Below are 20,796 nucleotides of genomic sequence, written 5' to 3' on the forward strand. Positions count from 1 at the left end.
GTCTTAACCCGATGAGAGAGAGAGAGAGAGAGAGAGAGAGAGAGAGAGGAGTCTCTGAACAGTTATGACAATTTAGCCTGGAATATTCTGGAAAATTAAACCAATATATTAGGGATGTGCAAAAAATTTCGGGCACAGATCGATCTGTGCCCGAAATGAGCAATTTCGGGTGATTCGGGGCCAAACCGAATCACCCTCGATGTCCCACAATATTTTTCGGGGCCGAGCCGAATCACCCGAATTTCAGGGCCAAAAAATTCGGGTGATTCAGCTCATGACCGATTTTGGGGGATTTTTTGAAGTTTTAGTGACTTTGGGGCAGTTTGGGGGCATAGAAGGAGATCTGGGCAAAAAGAGTGGGGTGGGGTGGTAGTGCCTAAAGGGTGCAGGCTACCACCCCAATTTCAGGGGGATAGGGCAAAGGGCTGATTTTTGGGAAATTTCTGAAGTTTTTGTGTCTTTGGGGCAGATTGGGGCAGAAAGTGGGGCCTGGGGCAGAAGAGTCGGGTGGGGTGGTAGTGCCTAATGGGTGGAGGCTACCACCCCAATTTCAGGGGGATTGGGCAAAGGGCTGATTTTTGGGGAATTTTTGAAGTTTTGGTGTCTTTGGGGCAGATTGGGGGCAGAAAGTGGATCTGCCCCAAATGAGTGGGGTGGGCTGGTAGATAGTGCCTAATGGGTGGAGGCTACCACCCGTCCCCAATTTCAGAGTGATTGGGCAGAGGGCTGGATTTTGGTGGATTTCTGAGGTTTTTCTTCATTAGGTTTAGTGTGCTAGATTGATTCATTCAATTCCTCATATTCATAGTAAATGAGAGTGTGAAAAAGTGAAAGTGGGGTCATGAGAGTTCTTTAATTGAAAAAAATCTCATTTGCTATCATTGAATGAGAATTCCCACCTCAGAAAATAAGGGAATAACATCCCTTCAGAAAAACCTCTGAGGTGTAAATTCTCATTCAATGATAGCAAATGAGATTTTTTTCAATGAAAGAACTCTCATGACCCCACTTTCACTTTTTCACATTCTCATTTACTATGAATATCAATCTAGCACACTGCACCTTATTAAGAAAAACCTCAGAAATTCACCAAAATCCAGCCCTCTGCCCAATCACTCTGAAATTGGGGACGGGTGGTAGCCTCCACCCATTAGACACTATCTACCAGCCCACCCCACTCTTTTGGGGCAGATCCACTTTCTGCCCCCAATCTGCCCCAAAGACACCAAAACTTCAAAAATTCCCAAAAAATCAGCCCTCTGCCCAATCCCCCTGAAATTGGGGTGGTAGCCTCCACCTATTAGGCACTACCACCCACCCCACCCTTTGGGGGCAGATACACTTTCTGCCCCCAAACTGCCCCAAAGACACAAAAACTTCAAAAATTCCCCCAAAATCAGCCCTTTGTCCAATCCCCATTAAATTGGGGTGGTAGCCTCCACCCATTAGGAACTACCACCCCACCCCACTCTTCTGCCCCAGGCCCCACTTTCTGCCCCAATCTGCCCCAAAGACACAAAAACTTCAGAAATTTCCCAAAAATCAGCCCTTTGCCCAATCCCCCGGAAATTGGGGTGGTAGCCTGCACCCATTAGGCACTACCACCCCACCCTACTCTTTTTGCCCAGATCCCATGCTATGCCCCTGAACTTCCCCAAAGTCACTAAAACTTCAAAAATTCCCCAAAAATCAGCCCTTTGCCCAATCCCCCTGAAATTGGGGTGGTAGCTTCCACCCATTGTGCACTACCACCCCACCCCAAAATTTTGCCCCTGGGCCCTTTCCCCCCAAATCGATTCGGATTCGGATTTGGATTAAATCAGAATCGGAACCGAATCAAGGGTGATTCGGGTGGCCCATATTCGGGCACAAAACAGAACAGGGGTGATTCGGTTTGGGTCCCGAACCGAATCACCAAAAATCCAAATTGCACACCCCTACAATATATGAGAGGAATGTAAAACTATCTGAATGTTTCAAATTGATTAATGTGCCAAAGTTTCATTTAAACAGTCTCATAAATTCAAGTTTTCTCTCTCTTATTTTCTTTATGAATATGGCAACTAAGAAGGTGGGGGGTACAATTTAACTCATATTTTGCTCCTTTTGCATCGGTTTCTAACTCTGTGCTTTTGACAATGCTGTAAAGTAACTAAAACAATATAAATGTATGCATTTAAATATGATTGAAAAGGCACATAGGTTGAATAGGGCCTCTTCGCACAGTTAACTTCTATGCAAATTATGTATTTATTACTGTTGGAAGAGACCTCCTTTTTGGCGCATGTCACCACTAATGTTCTCCCTGCTGCAACCAAGATCCCAGATCCAGAATCAGGGACTGTCAAGGGAAGCTGGCATTTTAAAATGAGGCTTGAGTAGAGGAAAGGGCCTAGCTCACTGCCCACCCCTTGCGTTCCCCTCCCGCTATTCTTTACTGACAAAGACAGGATTCTAGGATTTCTCTTGCTATGCTGATTTGCCCCAATACTTCCTATTAGTAAGAAGGTTTACATGAGGCTTACTCCAGAACTGGCACATGATCTGGTGAACTGTAGATACCAGAGCGCAGCAAAGGATCCATACTCATGAACAGATTTCTTGTGTCTGTGCAGAGCTGAAAGAAGGCACCTAAGCACAAAATCACTTCCCTTCTACTATCAAAGCACCCCTTGTGCCTGTCTTGCCTTGCACATCAACCCTCCCTGTCCCTTCTGAGTGTCTGCTACACCCATCATGGAATAAATACAACTGTTCCAATGAAAATGTATCTGCTGCTCATTCAGAAATTTTCCTGTTTGCCTATTCCCATCCACCTCTTCCTCCAGTTTTCCTCCTCGGGTTCCTCAGTCTTCCATCCCAGGTTATCAGTCTTCCCTGTCAATTTGTTTTTCCAATCTCCCCTTCCCGATCACTCTGTCCTTTTGTTGATTTTATCCTCACTTCAGAATTGCCAGTTCTAGGATTCTCCTTTTTCATAAGCCCAATTCAGACATTATGCTGTACAAGTGTACAGATGTCTGTACACTTGTACATGTGTTTGTGAGAATGACTGTACCTGTATTCATTTTAAGAGTGAACCTGCATATAGGCCCTTCAAATGTATGGTACAGACAGGAAATGTACATCTTTACTTGCATTCAAGATAACATGTGAATAGCTACCTGTGTTCAGATCTGTACTTGTGGACACTGTATACCCATGTGAGTGTTGAACATAATGTGTGATGGGCCTATAGTCTCTATTGTATTCAGCTATTTTAGCTATTATTAACATTTGACATTAGGTCACCTCTCCAGGAGAAGTGTCCCCTAGAACTCAATGGTTATTCCATGCATTTTAATGGTTCTGATTGAATGCTCTGTTTTATTTTGCTTATTACCCTCAGGAGATATCTATTTTGCAATTTCCTAATCAAGGTGTATATTTAAATTCTCTTTTACTTATTATTATGGTCATCCATGCATCTTTTCTGTGAGTGCAACTCTGCTGATGTGTCATATCAAATCATTTGCTTTGCAGTTATACAGAGGATACGTTGTACAGTATCTGGGAAAATGTACCTATTGCTATTATAATGGTGACATGGAACATAATTACACAAAAATGCCATTTGGAATCTAGTTGTCTACTCTTCCTTCTCTTTCCCCTCCACATGCTTTCTTTTTCTGCATTCTGTCTACCAGATTGGCTTTCTCTTTTCTATCTTTCTGTGCTACTATCTGTGCTCTTGATCCAGTTCCCTCCCCCCTCCCCCGCCGGCTTTAAAAAAAAAATCTGTCACTTCCTTCTTTATTTTATATTATAACTATTATCTTTCTTTTGGTTATTTTTCTTCTTCCTTTTAAGTCTTCCCTTCTTACACCTATCCTTTTGATCCTTTGTCATCAAACTATTGTGCTATCTCTTTTCCTTTTCTTTCCAAAATTTTTAAGTACATTATTCTGTCCCAATATTTTATCTCTATGAATTCGTCTCTTGATTATTTTAAATCTGGTTTACATTTTCTTGAGAAACAACCTTGCGGGAGGTTTCTGTTCATTTGGAATTTTATTTTTTTTATTATACTTTTTGCTTTTTCCTGTGAAGAGGAGCTGTATCTCAAAATGTGTTAGGATTGCTAGACTACAATTTTACAAAATTATTTCCTGCAACCAAAGAGCAAAATTAGAGTGTCTGCATTCTTTGGTATTACTTGTGGATCTCCCTTACACTCAACCACACATGTCATTTCTTTACTTGGTTGACAGGTACTATTTTGTCATAATCCCAGTCATATCTCCCTCACTGCTCCTTTAAGATTTGTTTCAATAATTCAATTGCTTCATCCTCATGCTTTTTCTATTTTTGTAGGAATTCCTTAGCGATTGGTTTTAGGCACTCTTCTCTGTAGTCTTTATATTTTTCCTCTTTATCCCAATATTTGTTCAATTGGTCTTCAATACCACCTATATATCAATGGTCATCAATTCTACAATTCTTTACTAGAGCTTTCCCCTTCCTCTGCTGCTTTCTCTCTCCACCATGGAATGACTCTGCATTATCTCAAACTTGTATGAAAACTTTAGCTTTAGGTTTCTACTCCTGCTTTTCAGCCCTTATGTTGTATTCTGAATGAATGATGGTTAATCGTTTTCCTCAGGTTTGGAATCTTTGTATTCTTTCTTATTCTCATTAAAGCCAAGCTTCATTGTTTTCAATTGATTAATATATCTAGGATCCTCTAGGCTTGTGCACTGCAGGAAATGTTGGATTCTGACTCAGCTGTGGTCATGTCAGCCCCTACCAACAATTGAGTCAGGTTAAGTTAGGTCAGAGATCCAACAGCTTTGTCAGGCTCTCCCCCATCCCTCCTCCTCTTGTGGCTGGGTGGGAGCAGGGCAGAGAATGCATTACTCCATTCAGAGTACAGATCAAGCATGTACATGCAGGGTGCTGCCTTATGTGGTTAGGCATTTAAGAGGGTTTTTTTTTTATTTTCGTTAACTTTTTACTTCTAGGTTCTGTCTATGGGTGCTTCTGGAATTAGTAGTTTTTTCTGGTGTTGCAGTCATCAGAACTGCACTGGCACCACTCACCTGCAGCACTCACAGGACCTAGAAGGAACATTAAATAAAACAGGGGGAAATCCCTCTTTAAATCTCAAGCTGCAGAAGATAGCTCCCTGCATGTACAGGCTTAGCCTTTGCTTCAAAGGGAGCAATGCAGACTGTTTCCTGCTCCACCCAGTTACAGGCAGAGGAGGAGGAGGGTGAAATGTTTCGACATTGAAACATTTTGACTCAAAATGGGCTGTTTTGAGTGTTTCGGAGCTTGAAACAAAACTTCGCTTAAATAAAGGGCGTGTTTCAAGCTTGGAACAACCTGTTTGAAGTCAAAACGTTTTGGTGTTTCAAGCACCACTTGGAGGCCTGTTTCCCCCTTGTTTATTGGTATTCTGGTACTGGCTTCTGATTGGCTTCTGATCTCCTTGCTTCTTGGTTGGTTTGTCATGGGCAATTGTGCCCCTGTTGGCTGGGGGAGGGAGGAGGAGGGGAGAGCCAAAAGGAGGGAGTTTCAAAATGTATTTAAAGGGACAGGGAGGCAGTGAGAGCCTTTATAATTCTTCTCATGGTAAGGATTTAGAAGCTTTGTTTCTTGTCAGACCTTTGGTCCCTAGCTCAGTATTGTCTACAGTACACAGAGTCAGACATCTCTGAAGTTACAGGCAGGAGTCTCTCCCTCAGTCCTATATCTGGAGATGCTAGGAAGGGAACCTGGGACCTTCTGTATGGATACAAGCATGCAGATGCTCTTCCTAGAGGGACCCCCCCCCTTCTCGTTATATTTCTTGGTGATTGCTGTCATGAACTCCATGTCTGGTCTTGAGACTAACTGGTGCTTCTGCTCTGGAATCTGCATTGCAAGGTGTTGAACTCAGTCAAAATATAGCTGGAGTTGCTCTAGTTGAGCTTATGGCAATGCTTGCTGCTAAGGGTGCTAGGAAGTAACATAAGAAGTCATAACTGTGTGTGAGAGAGCAACTTGTGCTGTGCAGTGCAGCACAGTGCAGGCACTGTGTCTGGCAGTGGATTCTGGGACAGTGATTCTTTCTTTCTTGCTTGCTTTCTCTATTACTGGACTGTGTTTGAAATGTGTGGTCTGTGTTGGGAGGGACAGATTCCTTTTGACTGTGTGGTTCTGCAATGTTTTTCAAGGCAGAGCTGCAAAATGCATTGCAAATTGCAATACAAAACCCATGTGTGCACTTTTTGAGTGCAGCTTGTTCCAGCCATAGGGAACAATCTGGAAACTTAAAACACTCCATTGTTCTCCATTGGTAGCTCCTAGAGATACCAAAGTGGGTTGTGTGGAAGGGCAGGATGGGTGCTAGCTACCACCCAATCCACAAAAGAAATGGGCGGGTCATTTTTATTTTTATTTAATCTTTCCACAAAACCCCATAGGATCCTACCACCCTACCAATCATACCCTACCACCCAACCCACTTTGGTGTCCGTTGCTACCCAAGGGGAACAATGGGGTGTTTTGAGTTTCCCATTGTTTCCTATGGCCAAAACACTCTGTTTCAGGTTTTGTTCCATCATGACATCTGGTTCAACCACTGTTACAACAAAACATTTCATCCATCTGCATTTTGTTTCAAGCTTGAAATGAAAACACAAAATCTGTTTCATACACATCCCTACAACACAATTGGCATATATCTGATGAAGGTTGCCACAGCAAGAGGAATCCTCTTAACACTTCAAGCTGTCAGGAGGTTCCCTGATGTCATGTTCTGCCAATTCTCAATGAAGGGTAAATTTGGTCCAACAGTCTATCCCACCGCCCTAGAATCCAGTCTTCCTTTCTTCAGACACTACCAAAATTGTATTTTACTCTCCTGTTTCCCATCGTGATTGTTGTAATCTTCCAGGTAGTATTTTGGTTTACTCTTAAATGTCTTCATTCTGTCCCCAATTGTTGCTCATTTGATATTCTTAGCTCGTTGTTTCAACCATTTTACATTTTGTACCATTCTCTTCACTAGTTTCACTTCTCATATTTACTTCAGGCTTCTAGTAGTTAGTTTCAAATGTCCACAGTTTTGCTCCTTTATGTTTATTTTTTACTACTACTACTACTGCTACTTATATGCTGCTTTTCAACAAAAGTTTCCAAAGTGGATTACATGGAGAATGAATGGGTAGATAGATGGATAAATAAATAAATAAATAAATGGATCTCTCTCTCTTTATAATCTTCCCTAGACTCTTTGCTCTAGGGAAACCAAAGCAATATTTTTATATTGCTATAATATAATATAACTGCCCTGAGCCATTTTTGGAAGGGCAGTATAGAAATAAAAAACATATATATAATAAATAATATAAAAATTATTACCAATTTCTGTACCAATATTTTTATCCAGCCCAAGAATTTCCTTACTGTTTCTTGCCACATCTTTTCTCATGCAGTCTTCTTTCATTTACATACTCTTTCCACTAACTTACAGCTCTTGCCCTCAGCTTTTACATTCAGACACATCCCTACATGCTGCCTTATCCACCCTCCCTCCCTCCCCTTTCTCTTCCCTTTCTTTCCCTTCCCTCTATGGCTTGTCTTAGATTATAAGCCTGTGAACAGGACTGTTTTGTTTCCAACATTGCAGTAGAGTGGTTGACATTCAAATGAAGTGCATGTGTAAGGAAGGACTCTGGGGATGTGACTGGGGCCCACGCATGCAGAGTTCCCTCAGTCCCTCTATGCTGTGCTCTTGCACAAGCAGGTGAAACTTCCTAGCTCCACCTGTGCTCTGGAAGAGAGAAAACATGTCACTGATAGCGCACATGTTGAAGGACTTGAGGAATTGCATGCAGCGAACAGTCACATCCTGACAGTCCCTGCTAATGCACGTGCTTCATTACTTTGGATATTCAAAAATGTTAAACAATAACCAGTTTTCAGAAATTTTAAGTGCTTTATAAAAATTAAATAACTAGTAGGAATTTTGAGCACCAACAACCACTAATTCACTAGTACTTTGTTGTTATTATGCAAGCTGTAGGCTTTCTCACCCTGTATAACAAAAAAAGTTACAAAGGCACTGAGGCTACCCGTACCCACAAACATGCAGTGCCTTGCCCTTATATTAATATTTAAAATGTTTTTTAAAAGTTTTTTGGTTTGAGGGTTTTTTCACCCCATAAAATGTCCTATTTAAAAATAAAACAGAAAACAATAATTAAGCTATTACCCACACATAAACCTGCCCCATCACTTTATCAATAACTTAATTACTGAAATATAATTCTTTGTGGACTCAGTGCTCTCCACTCTTGTGTGTGAGTGCACATTTATATTACAAATAGATAAATGAGGTGCCAATATACCTCTTCATTGTCATGAGGCATTGAACTAATTGAATACAGAATAAAGATCACACAACTTTCTGTGTGTCACCGAAGGAAATTTTACTGGTGTGAAGAACAAAGCGACTGAACTAATTTGCCAGCACATCACTCATATATTATTCTCCCACAAAGATAGCATAAGACATCTTTTTAATATTTCTAAATAATAATACATAACACCCCCTTAATATTTTCTTTTAAAGGTAACAGAATGTAGAAAAAGATATCAAGGTAGTTCACCCAACCTGTGAGCGGGGTGGATAGGTCACACCTATCTTCCCCCACAGACGATCCTCGTTGTCTTCTTGGCAGTACTGTTCACAAGCCCACATGAGCAGTGCTGCTGAGGAAAGTACAGCAATCTGGAGGCTTGGGAAATGCAGCCTGGCCTCCAGAAATCCCACAATGCACCATGTGAGGAGTGCCGTATATTGGGGGATTTCCCAGCAACCTGGCTGCTCTAGGTGTCCAGCTCTTTGACTGCTAGCAGAAACATCAGCAGGTACTGGGGTAGAAGGGCATACTTGCACCCTTCTACCTCGGTAATAGCCCAAGTTAAAAAAAAAACGGGGGCCACCCAGTGGGACAGTGCCAGGATTGAGTCCAATCCCAGCACTCCACACAAGCAGCCCTACCCAGGAAAGTACAGCTATGCAAGCCCGGATAGGGCTGCTTGTGTGAACAGCCTCATTGTCTCAGAGCTGGAAGGGATTTTGAAGATCCTCTAGTCTAACTCCCTGCTCAGGAATCCCTGCTGACATGGCAAAGAGGCACCTTTAACCGGCCCTATCCATACCCAGTACGGTACCTCCAGTGACTGTTGCTGGTGTCTATCTTAAGTTTCTTTTTAGATTGTTAGCCCTTTGGGGACAGGGCTATTAAGGACATCTTATTTAATTTATTTATTTATTTATTTATTTATTATTTCTCCAGGTAAACCTCTTTGGAAACTTTTGTTGAAAAGCATTATATAAATATTTGTTGTTGTTGTTGTTGTTGTTGTAGTAAAAGCATATGTGTCAGGTGTCTTTCCAGGCTGTATTAGAAAACTTCTAGTGAAAGAAAGCTCACCATTGCATGAGAGAGACTGTTTCACTGTTGAACAGCTCTTACAGTTTGGGCAATTCACCTAATATCTAGCCTAAATCTGCTTCTTTGTAATTTCAGCCCATGAGTTCTAGTCCTGCCCTCAGGAGCAACAAAGAACAAGTCCACTAATTCTTCTGTGTGATAATCCTACAGATACTGAAAAAGGTTATCATATCTCTCCTTAGTCTTCTGTTCTCTAGGCCAGGGGCATAACTATAATAGGGCAAGGGGAGACAGTTGTCTGGGGGCCCACTGCCTTGTCCCCCCCCCGAGGCAAGCCACATGACTGATTTCCCCAGCCGCACACCCGCCTGGGCTTCCTTCAATTGTATTCATCCTCCAAAATTGATGTGAGTGTTAAGACCTGGAGCTACCAGAACAGCATGTCTTTCTCTAGTACTCTAGTTGTGTGTCCTCATCTGTACCCAGTCTAGTTTATCAATAACCCGCTAAAATGCTGTGCCCAGAACTGAACATGGCTCAAATCCAGTCTACAGCAGTGGGCACACAACAAGAACTGTGTGGCTACTTCAGAAGAGCAATGGTAAAATTCGACCCCATCATTGCTCCTTCTCCCAGAAGTGCTCTATGACATATGGAAGTATATCCCTGAGGTCTGTGTGACCCTCAGGGACATATTTGCATCAGTTACAGGGTGATTTGAGAGGAGGTAGAAACCCTGAAATTCATCCTCCCTAAATGGGCACTGGGCACAGCCTTAATGGGGAAGGCTGCCAAAGTAGACACACAGCTCTCTATTCTACACCCGCTTCAGTAGTCCAAATCTTAGCTGGTATTCCAAGTGAAGAAGAATGGAACTATTCTCAGAATCTAGACACTATGCCTCTGTTAACGCAGTCAAGATTGCATTAACTTTCTTAGCACTGCTGACCTTCTGTTCAACTTGTGGCCCATTAAAACACCAAGATCCTTTCCACATGTACTGCTATTACATGTGGAAGTTAGGTCTCCCCCCATCCTATTTGATGGTTCTCACATAAATACAAGACTTTACTGTCTTGTCTCTCTTGAAATTAGTCTTGTTGGTTTTGGCCCAATTTTTGAGCATGTCAAGACAATTTTGAATCTTGATTTTGTTTTCTAAGGTGTTAGCGATCCTATGATTCTTGGTATCCTAAACAAATTATTTGAGTATTTGTTTCATATCCAAACCATGTTTTCCAGAAGTGCAATCAGTGGCATTGCTATCCTTTGTGTCTATCCTGTCAGTCTCATGATCACATGGGAATGGGTTATTACAGGTCTGTAACTAGTTCAGCACTTGTAGGAACATCACACAATGGATAACATGCAGTTGTAGGATGTGCTTTATATGATGATATAAAAAGGCCCTTAACACAAACATATGCATACCACAAACATATTTTAAAAGAAATGTGTTTTTTCTTTTCTTTTACCTAGCATCTGTCCATACTATTCGTTTTTCAAAGTGATCAACAGTAAGACCATTAGGCCATGCTCCACTGTCCATGTCTTTATATATGATATTTCTTCCTGCTCCACTCATGGAAGCAGACTCAATACGAGGAAAATTAGCATCCCAATCTGTCCAAAACAGAATTCTGAATGATTCAAAGAGAAACAAAATTAAAATTATATTAGAATGGGAAGCAAACATCCCCCCAAAAATAATATTTTTAAAAGTAATAGCATTACATTATCAACTTTTGAAAAGGTATTACACATAGAAGATATTCTTGCCATTGCCAAAACAGTTATAACACTAATTCATTTCTTCAGTTTTATAATCTTCTGGAACAGAAGCATACTGAGGTTGAACAAATATCTCCTTATGTTTGAAAGCCAACTTAATAACACATCTTTCTGATATACATTTTGGTGTGCTGTTTTGTCATGTAATTTTACTAACATTGTCCCTAAGCCGACACAGAAAAGGTGGGTTTTAAGAAGATGGTGCAGCAGGGAAGTAACTTGCCTAGGGAGCAAGAGGTTGCTGGTTCAAATCCTTGCTGTTATGTTTCCCAGACTATGGGAAACACCTCTATAGGGCAGCAGCAATATAGGGAAATGCTGAAAGGCATCATCTCATGCTGTGCAGGAGATGGCAATGGTAAACCCCTATTGTATTCTACCAAAGAAAACCACATGGCTCTGTGGTCTCCAGGAGTTGACACCGACTTGACAGCACAACTTTACTTTATTAAGAATGTATAATAGGAGGAACAGCACTGGTGTTCTGGGAGGTATTTAGGGAAGTATTTACAGGTGTATGGGACCGTCAAGAGAGAAAGGGAGACATATTTGAAGGAGCAGAAGACCTTCAAGTGTTTGAGGGTAAATAGATCTAAAGGAATGACGGTCATGGTAGCAGTGTTACAGAATCTAAGATTTGAGGAAGTAGGGAATGGCAAGACCATATAAGGCTTTAAAAATGCTTGTGCTAGATTTGGGACCAGACAGGAAGCTTGTAAAGAGATTTAGGGAGGGGGGTTATGTGTTATGTTATGCAATCAGAGATGAGTTATTTTAATAACAAAGTGCTAAATGGAGATATGGGAACCAAGATGAGTCATGGATGACCAGCAAGGAGGGATGACCTTGCTGTAGTCAAGATTAGAGATGACTAAATGACCTTGAATTTTTGTCAAGGCAACAGAAAAGAAGGGCTATATTCTTGCAGTATTGTAAAGTTACATAATTACCCATATCTAGGATCCAAAGCAATAGCCCTAGGGTGCTCCATGGCACCTGCTATTAATGTTGTTCTCAGGGTGCCATCTAATTTAGCTACTTCAATTTGGTCCAAATTGCTGTCTATCCAATATATATTTCCAGCAATCCAGTCAACCGTAAGACCTTCAGGGGTAGCTAAACCATGTTGGACCACCACTTCAATGGAACTTACCCCTGTGAAAATATTAGAAGAATTATTAAAACTGAATTGCATAAATATATTAACTAAAAAAGAGTAGAGACTACAACACAATAACTACTGACTCATTAAAGTATTACCTGTTGCAGAACTCTTCTACAGTACACTTTCATTTTATAAAATAATTAAGATACTAAAATAAAGTATCACACAACTTTTAAACTAAAAGCTATGCCACAAATATCATACCTACAACTTTCAATTTAAAAAAAAATTATGAAAGGAATAATTATGTCTAAAATGCAAATGATCTTTGAAATAATTTTAACATCAATGTAAACCTGATGTAGAACTGTGGAACAGAAATCATCATTAGAACCATCATCTATTATACACTAAATTGCTACACTAGGCTTCATAGAACATTAAAACAGTGACTGACATCCAGATTAATGAAGCACTTGTGCGATGAATGAAATTGCAGTAGTGCAAGAAGACCGTGTAGCTGTGCAAAGTCACTGGGATGTTTGAAACTGTGCTCTTACACTATTGCACAAAGGTTCCCTGCAAACATGTTTGTATTAGTGCAGGGCTACTCAACTTCAGCTCTCCAGCTGTTTTTGGACTACAAATCCCATAATCTCCAGGTACAGTAGCCAATAGCCAGGGATTATGGGAGTTGTAGGCCAAGATCTGCAGGAGGACCAAATATGAGTAGTGTGTACCAGTGCAGCACTAGTCTGGAGCAGTGTTCCCTCTAATTTTTTGAATCAGTGAGTAGACTGGGTTTTCTTGGGGGGGGGCAGCATCAAGGCAGTGTGCACACATATGCATTGTTATGTGCCACTATAGATATAACACACACATACACACAGTCCCTCTAGTACACTCCTTCCCTTCCCACCCCACACTCTCACTACAGTCACACACACAATGCCTCTAGGTACACTCCTTACCTTCCCACCCCACACACCTACCTCTACACACACATACCACTAGTACCTTTAGTACATCCCTTCCCTTCCCACCACACACATCTCCCTCTACACACACACATACACACACTGTCCTTCTAGTACACTCCTTCCCTTCCCACCCACCCTTTGGTAGGAATGTGCAAACAAGTTCAAACCCAAACTGGTTTGAATTCAAACCAGTTCAGTTCAAAGGTTCAAATTTCAACCAATCAGGACATTGTATTGTCAATGCTGGTTTGCATTCAAACTGATTGAGCCAGGTTCAGTTCAAACCTGTTCAAGGTGGTCCAAAGGTTCTAGACTCCATTTTAGATGTTGTCCTCCATTTTGTGTGACTTGTGCTGCTTGATTTCATTGGCTGAGCTCTTGCTTCCCTGATTGGCCAGATGAGTCTGGCTCTCTGGTAGGCTCGGCACTGTGCCAGTCCTTGAGAACTGGCACCCAATTGGCCAGGGGGCAGGGCAAAGATGGGGGTCCCAAAGGAGGGAGTTTCAAATTCTATTTAAAGCCAAGCCTCTAGCCTAGCAAAATCATTCTGGCTGCAGTATTCCTTGCCTTGTTTCTCAGCTGCTGGTGATGGTGAAAGTCTGCCTGGTGGACTTAATGCTGTGTATTTTTGTTTCCAATCCCTTCTGCCTGTTTTTCTGCTTTCCCCGCTCCCATCCCCCACCACTTTAAACCTCCCCACCCCTGGAGTGACTGACTGACTTTGTTCTCTGCTGCTGGTCTTTTCCCCCCTGAGTGAGTGAGTGAGTCTCTCTCTCTCTCTCTCTTCCTCCCCTCTCCTGTCCTGGGCCAGGGGGCCCAGCCCATTTGCCTGAGGCATCTCTCTGGCCCATTTCCCTAGCCCCCACTCCCCCCTACCTTTTCTGCTTCTGTGGTCACTGCTGCTTTTAAATCTGTTGGCTGAGTTGAGCTAGAGAATCCTCAGCTCAGCAGCCACTGCCAGTTGTTTTTATTTTAGTCTGGTTTTGGGGGGATGGTGGGTTTCCTCGTTTTCTCTTGAACAGGTGCTTTTCTTTGTGAACACATTTTTGCTGTGCTTAGCACACTGTCTGTTCCAGAGCCCAGCAGCACCTACCCCCCCGTCCTTCCTCCTCACCCCTTCCTCATCCCCACAGCCATTTTTTTTACACCAGGCTTTTTATTCATTTAATCTGTTTGCCTTAATTTATTTGTTTTGGGTGGGTGATCAGCTGGAAAGCTTTTCATTCTGCCCTCCCTGCCCACAGCTGTGCATGCCCACCTACTCTGTGCCAGCCCAACAGTGATCTGGAACCCATTCCTTCTTTTTTCTCCTGACCAGCGTGTGGGGCAGAAAATCTTCAGGACAATGCGGAGGTGAGTCCTTACTTTTTGTTGCCCCCTTTGTCTCCTTTAGTTTTTCTTAAACAGGGCCTCATTTCTTGTTTGAGTGTGGGCAGGTATTTTTTCTGTTTTTTCTTCACAGGCTGTCTCTTGTTTTTACAGGTTGTTTCTTGTTTTTACAGGCTCCCTTTTAGTTGCCCGTGTTGTGTTGTGTTATTGGTGTAGTGGGTGGGTTTTCTTTAAATAGGTTTTTTTAAAAAATTACAAATAGGGTTTTTTAAAATGTCCCCCTACAGTTTTTACATATTTGCAAAAAAAAAAAAAAGCCCCATTCTCTGGGAATGTCTGAACACTATGTGAGCAGAGTTCACAGCAGGGTGGAAGGCAGAGGTGGGAGGGGTCCCCAAACGGGTGCGGGGAAGCCAGGGGGCAGAGAAGATGCCGGCATAGGTTCCCACAGGTCCCCATCAGCAAATTGTTTGGCCCAGGTGAGGTGGTGGTGTGAAGGCTCTCCTATCCGGAGGAGCCTGCCACTGCTGAGCCAGGTCCTGGAGCAGTGGCGGGTCTGTCAGGTGGTGTACTACAAGGGCTGATGCCTGGTGTGGAGCCTGGTGGTGCGGGGGGGCTCTCCTACCCGGGAAGCTTCTTCCATGGTGGAGGTGGAGGGTGGGGCTTGACTGCTGGCAGTGCAGACAGATTTTCCCTCCCTCTTGCCACCACTCCAACGCTCCTCCCAACACTCAGTAGGGACCCCCCCTATGATGCCCAGATCATCGCGGAGTCCAGTTCTGCGTCCTCCCAATCTGGCTGTGAGGGGGAAGGGTCTGCTGCTGAGGTAGAGAGGTGACCGCTCCTCCAGTGAATCTGGGCCCTTCTTCTTCTTCCATGCAGGGTAGAAGGAGGTGGTTGACAGCAGTGGCTGAGCACCAGCAGGCCCGCTAGGTCAACTGTCGCCCCAAAGGTCCAAGACAGCATCCAGGATGTCGGAGGCCACCCAAAGCAGCTATGTTTGGCGGCATTTTGAGATCCCTCAAGATGCCCCAACCACTGCTCACTGCATCCACTGAAGGGCACATGTCAGTCACGGCAAGGATGCTAAGCACCTGGGGACGACCTCCATGTGGCAACACATGCGACGGTGTCACCCAGATCTCCTTGACTACACTGGCAACGCTAGTGCGCCTAGTGTGCCTGTGACTAGCGCTGACAAAGGCTGTGCAAAGGCTTCCACGAAGCAGGGCATGCTGCCAGTCAAACGGTGGATGCAGTTGTCAGGCAAGAAGTGCCCCATTCACATGGACCCATGTCTCCTCACCCTCCCTTAGGTGAGATGGCCAATGATGACCAGCCGTTTCAGGTGGTCAAGAACGCCGGATTCCACCAGCTACTCCAGGTTCTAGCAAGCGAATACACCATCCCCTCAAGGACCACGTTCAGCCAGAACGTGGTCCCCTCCCTGTACACAAGATGCAGGGAGCTCGTGTCAGCCATGCTACATGCAGCACCAGCTGGCAGCAGCGTGCATTTCACCACTGATCTGTGGAACAGTGTGAGTGGGATGCATGCTGCTTTCTTGACCCTGACTGCCCACTGGTGAGGTCCAGAGAGATGGGGGACCTATGGTGCTGCCTCTGGCTCCAGCATGTCCCACACCGTATTTCGGCACAGTTGGGCCATCTTGCACATGGGACCCTTGATGTCAAGCACACCAAGGAGGAGGTGGCAGCTGTACTCAGCTGCCAAATTGAGGAGGGGATAGGCAGGTTGCCACACCTCAGGAGCGGGTTCATTGTGACAGACAATGGTTCCAATGTCACTGCAGTGATAGAGTCAGTGTTGGAGTGTGTGAACATCCACTGCACTTGGCTGTCAGGGACGCCCTTGGCCTCAAGGAGGTGAAGTTTTCCAGGGAACAGGGCTGCCCCATGGTAGGTACTGTTGCTGCCATGGCTGTGCTTGTGGAGAAGTCCCGCAAGATTGCAGCCCACTTCCACCGAAGAAGTCCAGGCAGCTGATTCACTGTCCATGGGATTCCGCAACATCTCACCCCTATGGATGTAGTGGAACTCTACCTCCCTCTTGTTCCAACACCTTTTGGAGCAGGAGGTGGCCCTCAACAATCTGGCAAGGAATAAGGACTTGGGCATGTGCAACCTATCCAACACAGAGTGGAAGCTCATGTCCAAGATGTCAGCACTCAAGCCCTTCCTGTTTGCCACAAAGAACTTGTGTGGCTACACTACTCCTCTGAGTCAGGCCCTGCCCACAGCTCTCCTCCTGGAGAAGCTGATGAGTGCATGCTCTGGCTGGAAGGCTAAGGACTGGGTTTGTTGACAGGTTGGTCAGTGAGTTAGGTGACAGGGAGGAGTACGTCCTGGCTTGTCTCTGTGACCCGACCATCAAGGGCAATGTCATTTGCATGGAAGACTTGCCAAGGTGGAGGGACCCCGGTCAATAGCATTAGGGAAGAGGAGGTCCTTAGGACCGGCAGAGATCAGGAGGGTGGTGATGGTGCGCCCCCGAGTGTGCGCGGCCCACACCCAGGAGCAGCAGTGTGGGCAGCCCTTCAGCTCCCATCCCTTCTTCTCCCCAGTCCGGAGGCATGGCATTCCAGGCAGTGGCACCAACACAATAGGCAGTTCCTCCCGCTAAATCAGCCCAGCGGTTTAAGTAGGTGTACTTTGGCACCTTGCCCAGTTTGCAGGAAGCTTGGCTTACCAGGCCCATGAGTGCTGCACAATGCGTTGCCCAGTACTTGGAGGAGCCTATGGAGGAAGACCCAGAGATGGACCGCGTGCAGTTCTGGGAAACTCACTTCTAAGTCTGGCTGGACCTGGTGGTAGTTGCTGTATGCCTCCTCACCTGCCTGCCCATCAGTGTCCAGAGTGAGCGCGTGTTTTCATGTGCTGACAAGGTGGTAACACCCTCTCAGTCCCAGTTGGACCCTGGCTTGGTCGAGCATTGGTCTTCCTCAAGGTCGACTTCCCCCTACTGGGCTACCCCGAGCTGGACATTGAGTTGGGTGAGTGATTGGCCCATGGTTGACCCATGGTGCCAGTTACCTGCCCAGCGACAGCTTCCACTAATCCCTATCCTCCCCGCTTCCTTCTTCAGCCATGCCATGTCGCAGCATGCCCACTAGTGCTGTGACATGATAACTGGACACACACACACCCCACTGGCATAACCCGATCCTGAACTAGCCCCTGGTTCCACCTGACCACAGCATTCGGGAGACCATGGGCACGCACACAGACACTAGATGGTTGTGCCAGTGTGGCACTGTGTTGATTTGTAAATATGTAGATTTGTAAGCATGTAAATTTTTGAATGTGTAAATAAGTGACTTGGTGGGGAGGCAGCGGCAGGCCAGGGACTATAAAAATGTGGATCTGTAAAAATGTATATTTGTAAAAATGTAGATTTGTAAGTATGTACATTTTTGAATGTGTTGTGTCCTACATAAATGACTTGCAGGGGGAGGGCAGCTGGACTGCCAAAATGTATATTTGTAAATATTTCAGATTGTGTAAATATGTGCTTGTATAGATGGAAGTGTTGTATGCGTGTGTGCGTGGAGGTTTCTGTTGTGTGGGGGTGGATGTGTCATTAGTACTAGAGGTTCTTTCTTACTTTCCTTTGTGTAGATAGTGTTTTTGGTTTGGTTTGTGTAGATAGTTGGTGGTGTGTAAATAATACTGTATAGCTGTTGTATAGATGGATTTGAATATTGTCGGGATTTCCTACCCTCCTCCATGAGACAGGGTTGTTTACCCAGTCAAATGCCAGTGTGCCAAGAGAAGCAGGGGGCTCCAGACACCAGGACAACCCCAGTAATTACCTTTCAGAAGTCAAGATGTACATTTTTGAATGTGTTTAGAGGTGTGCAACAGCTGCTGGGGGATAGACGGGTGCAGCCCAAGAGGCAGCCGGATGTTGGAGAAGGAATAGTGAAGATATCAGCTCCACAGCTGCAGATGTGTGTAGAAATGCTAGTGAAGTGGGTGGAGTTGGAAAGCAAGTCCCATTTGGAGGCCAGGGATTGGGTGGCCAATCCACTTGCCTGGCCAGGGAAGAAGGAGCAAGCTGGAAGTGGGGAGGAGTGTCCTAAATGTAGGGCTTTATTTAAGGCGGGGGCTGCCAAAGATGAGATGATCAACAGGGATGGGGTTTGTTGGTCTGGTGGATTCCCGGAGAGGAGCACAGACCTTTGCTCCCACTGATAGGGGAAGGAGTGGAGTGACTATACTTCCCTCCTCCCCCAACTCTGAGGCAATGCCCGTGCCTATAATTTAGTGCAAGAGGGTGGGTAGGTTAATTAAAGAGTTCCTCCTCCCTAAACATAGACATATACATACTTGTGTATATATGTATGTAAGTGTGTTTATTCATTTCCCCTCTCCAGTTTAGTTCTGCTGACATGCACGTACACACACCAGACACGCATGCACTGGCCATGATGAGTAAGCCATCTCCTGCCACACCACGTCATTTGTGGCCTCCACCACTGACCTGTCTCTGAGATGGACTTTCCTGTCCCTTTCATTTTTATTTGACCCATTTTTCTTTCCCCTCTTCAGTCTAGCACACACACATACTCCGGACAAGCATGCACTGGCCATGAGTAAGTGGTCTCCTGCCACACCACAATGTGTGTGGCTTCCACTGACCCGCTTCTGAGCTGGACTTTCCTATCCCTTTAATTTTTTTTAGAGCACCCCTCTCTTTCCCCTCTTCAGAGTTTAGCTAGCAGCAGACACATGGACACACCAAGCAAACATGCATGCACGATGATTATGACTAGGTGGTTTGGTGCCACCACATGCCTGGGGCCCTGTGTGGCCTCCAGCAAAATATGGCCGACTTGCCACTCTGAGGTGCTTTTCCCTACAGGCAAAACGTATGCATTGCACACAAAGAGAAGAGCAGAAGCACAAGGTGTGTGCATTACTTTAAGTTCTCCTTTAAGTTCTCCTTCAGTGTGGTGGTATGTTTTTGCCTTGCCCCTCTTTATTTGCAGTTTGCGTGCCGGGTTGTTTTTACTGTCTTGCATGGTCTTGTTGCTAGGTCTAGCTTGTTTGTGGCTGTTGTAGTAGGCTGTGGTGTTTGGTTTGGTTCCCTTGGTTTTGCAGTTGTGCAGGCACAGCAGCAGTTTTGTCTCTGTGGTCCTCTTTTGGTTTTTTAACTTGTCTTTTTAGTTGTGTCACTGCATGTTGGTGTTGCGGCCTGCTAGGGGCACAAAACCAGGGTGGGTGGTAGGTACCCATGGGTGCCAAATGCCACCCAAACCCCAAAGCAATTGGGCACTCCTGTGGTTTTAGGTGGGTTTTTTTGAATTTCTCCAAAAAAATGAGACTCACCAAAGTTTGGGCAGCCAAATACAAAAAGGCAACAAAATATAAAAGTGCCGGTTATACAAAAATACAAAGTGCAAAATCCAGCCGCTCGCTGCCCAAATGGGTGGCACAGCTTGTTTGCCCCAGCCCCTTTGCAAGGAGCATGAGGCTGAGGCTCTGCCTGATTGGCTTCTTTGGACATGGAGGTGGGGCTTATTCATTTGTTTGTTTATTTATTATTTAACATATTTTTATACCGCCCAAAGCTTATGTCTCTGGGCAGTTCACAACAAAATAAAAACAGAAAGTAAAACATTAGTTAAAACAAAAACAAAAAGTTAAAAACATTACATTTTAATTTTTTTTAAAAAAATATTTTAAAACAGCATTAAAACCATTTAAGGGGAAAGGGCTTTGGGGACAAGGGCCGCAGCAGTGTTTTCCCCACCAGTCCGTCTCTCACAGGCACCCTCCCTCTTGGGATATAGACTGGGCTTGCTGGTTGCCATATGGGGCTGGACAGGAATTTTTTGGGCGTGCACTTGATCGGCCAGGGGTGGGCTCCCTTTTTCTCCTGCCTAGGTTGATATCCTTTTAGTTAGATAGTTATATTTCCTTCCTTCCTAATTTTGGCAAGTGCAGTGCAGTAGGAATCCACAACTAAGCCTTGGTGAGCAGCACCACACAGGGATGGGCCTTCTCTGTTGCTGCCCCAAAACTCTGGAATGTGCTACCTGCTGAGATAAGAGACTCCCTATCTCTTACAGTTTCTTAAAAGTACTTAAAGATTTATTTCTTCACCAAAGCTTCTTAATTTGTCGTTTTAAATTGTTTTC

The 20,796-nt window shown here is 44.4% G+C and overlaps 1 protein-coding gene across 10 annotated transcripts in view; it reads right to left on the reverse strand.

The window, feature by feature from the left end:
* The window catches only part of LRP1B (LDL receptor related protein 1B), a 1,420,219-nt gene that overhangs the window by 357,202 nt on the left and 1,042,221 nt on the right, over positions 1-20,796 (reverse strand). For all 10 annotated transcript variants that reach the window (XR_008308477.1, XM_053255348.1, XM_053255339.1 and 7 more), the window contains 2 exons: positions 12,170-12,374; positions 10,904-11,068 (listed from right to left, as the gene is read on the reverse strand). Coding sequence is in view for 9 of the 10 variants with exons in the window: in XM_053255348.1 (XP_053111323.1) it covers positions 10,904-11,068; positions 12,170-12,374 (370 nt within the window). In the remaining variant the exon portion in view is untranslated. The remainder of the gene's footprint in view (positions 1-10,903; positions 11,069-12,169; positions 12,375-20,796) is intronic.

The sequence above is a fragment of the Hemicordylus capensis genome, chromosome 1 (assembly GCF_027244095.1).
Source record: "Hemicordylus capensis ecotype Gifberg chromosome 1, rHemCap1.1.pri, whole genome shotgun sequence".
Classification (NCBI taxonomy): domain Eukaryota; kingdom Metazoa; phylum Chordata; class Lepidosauria; order Squamata; family Cordylidae; genus Hemicordylus; species Hemicordylus capensis.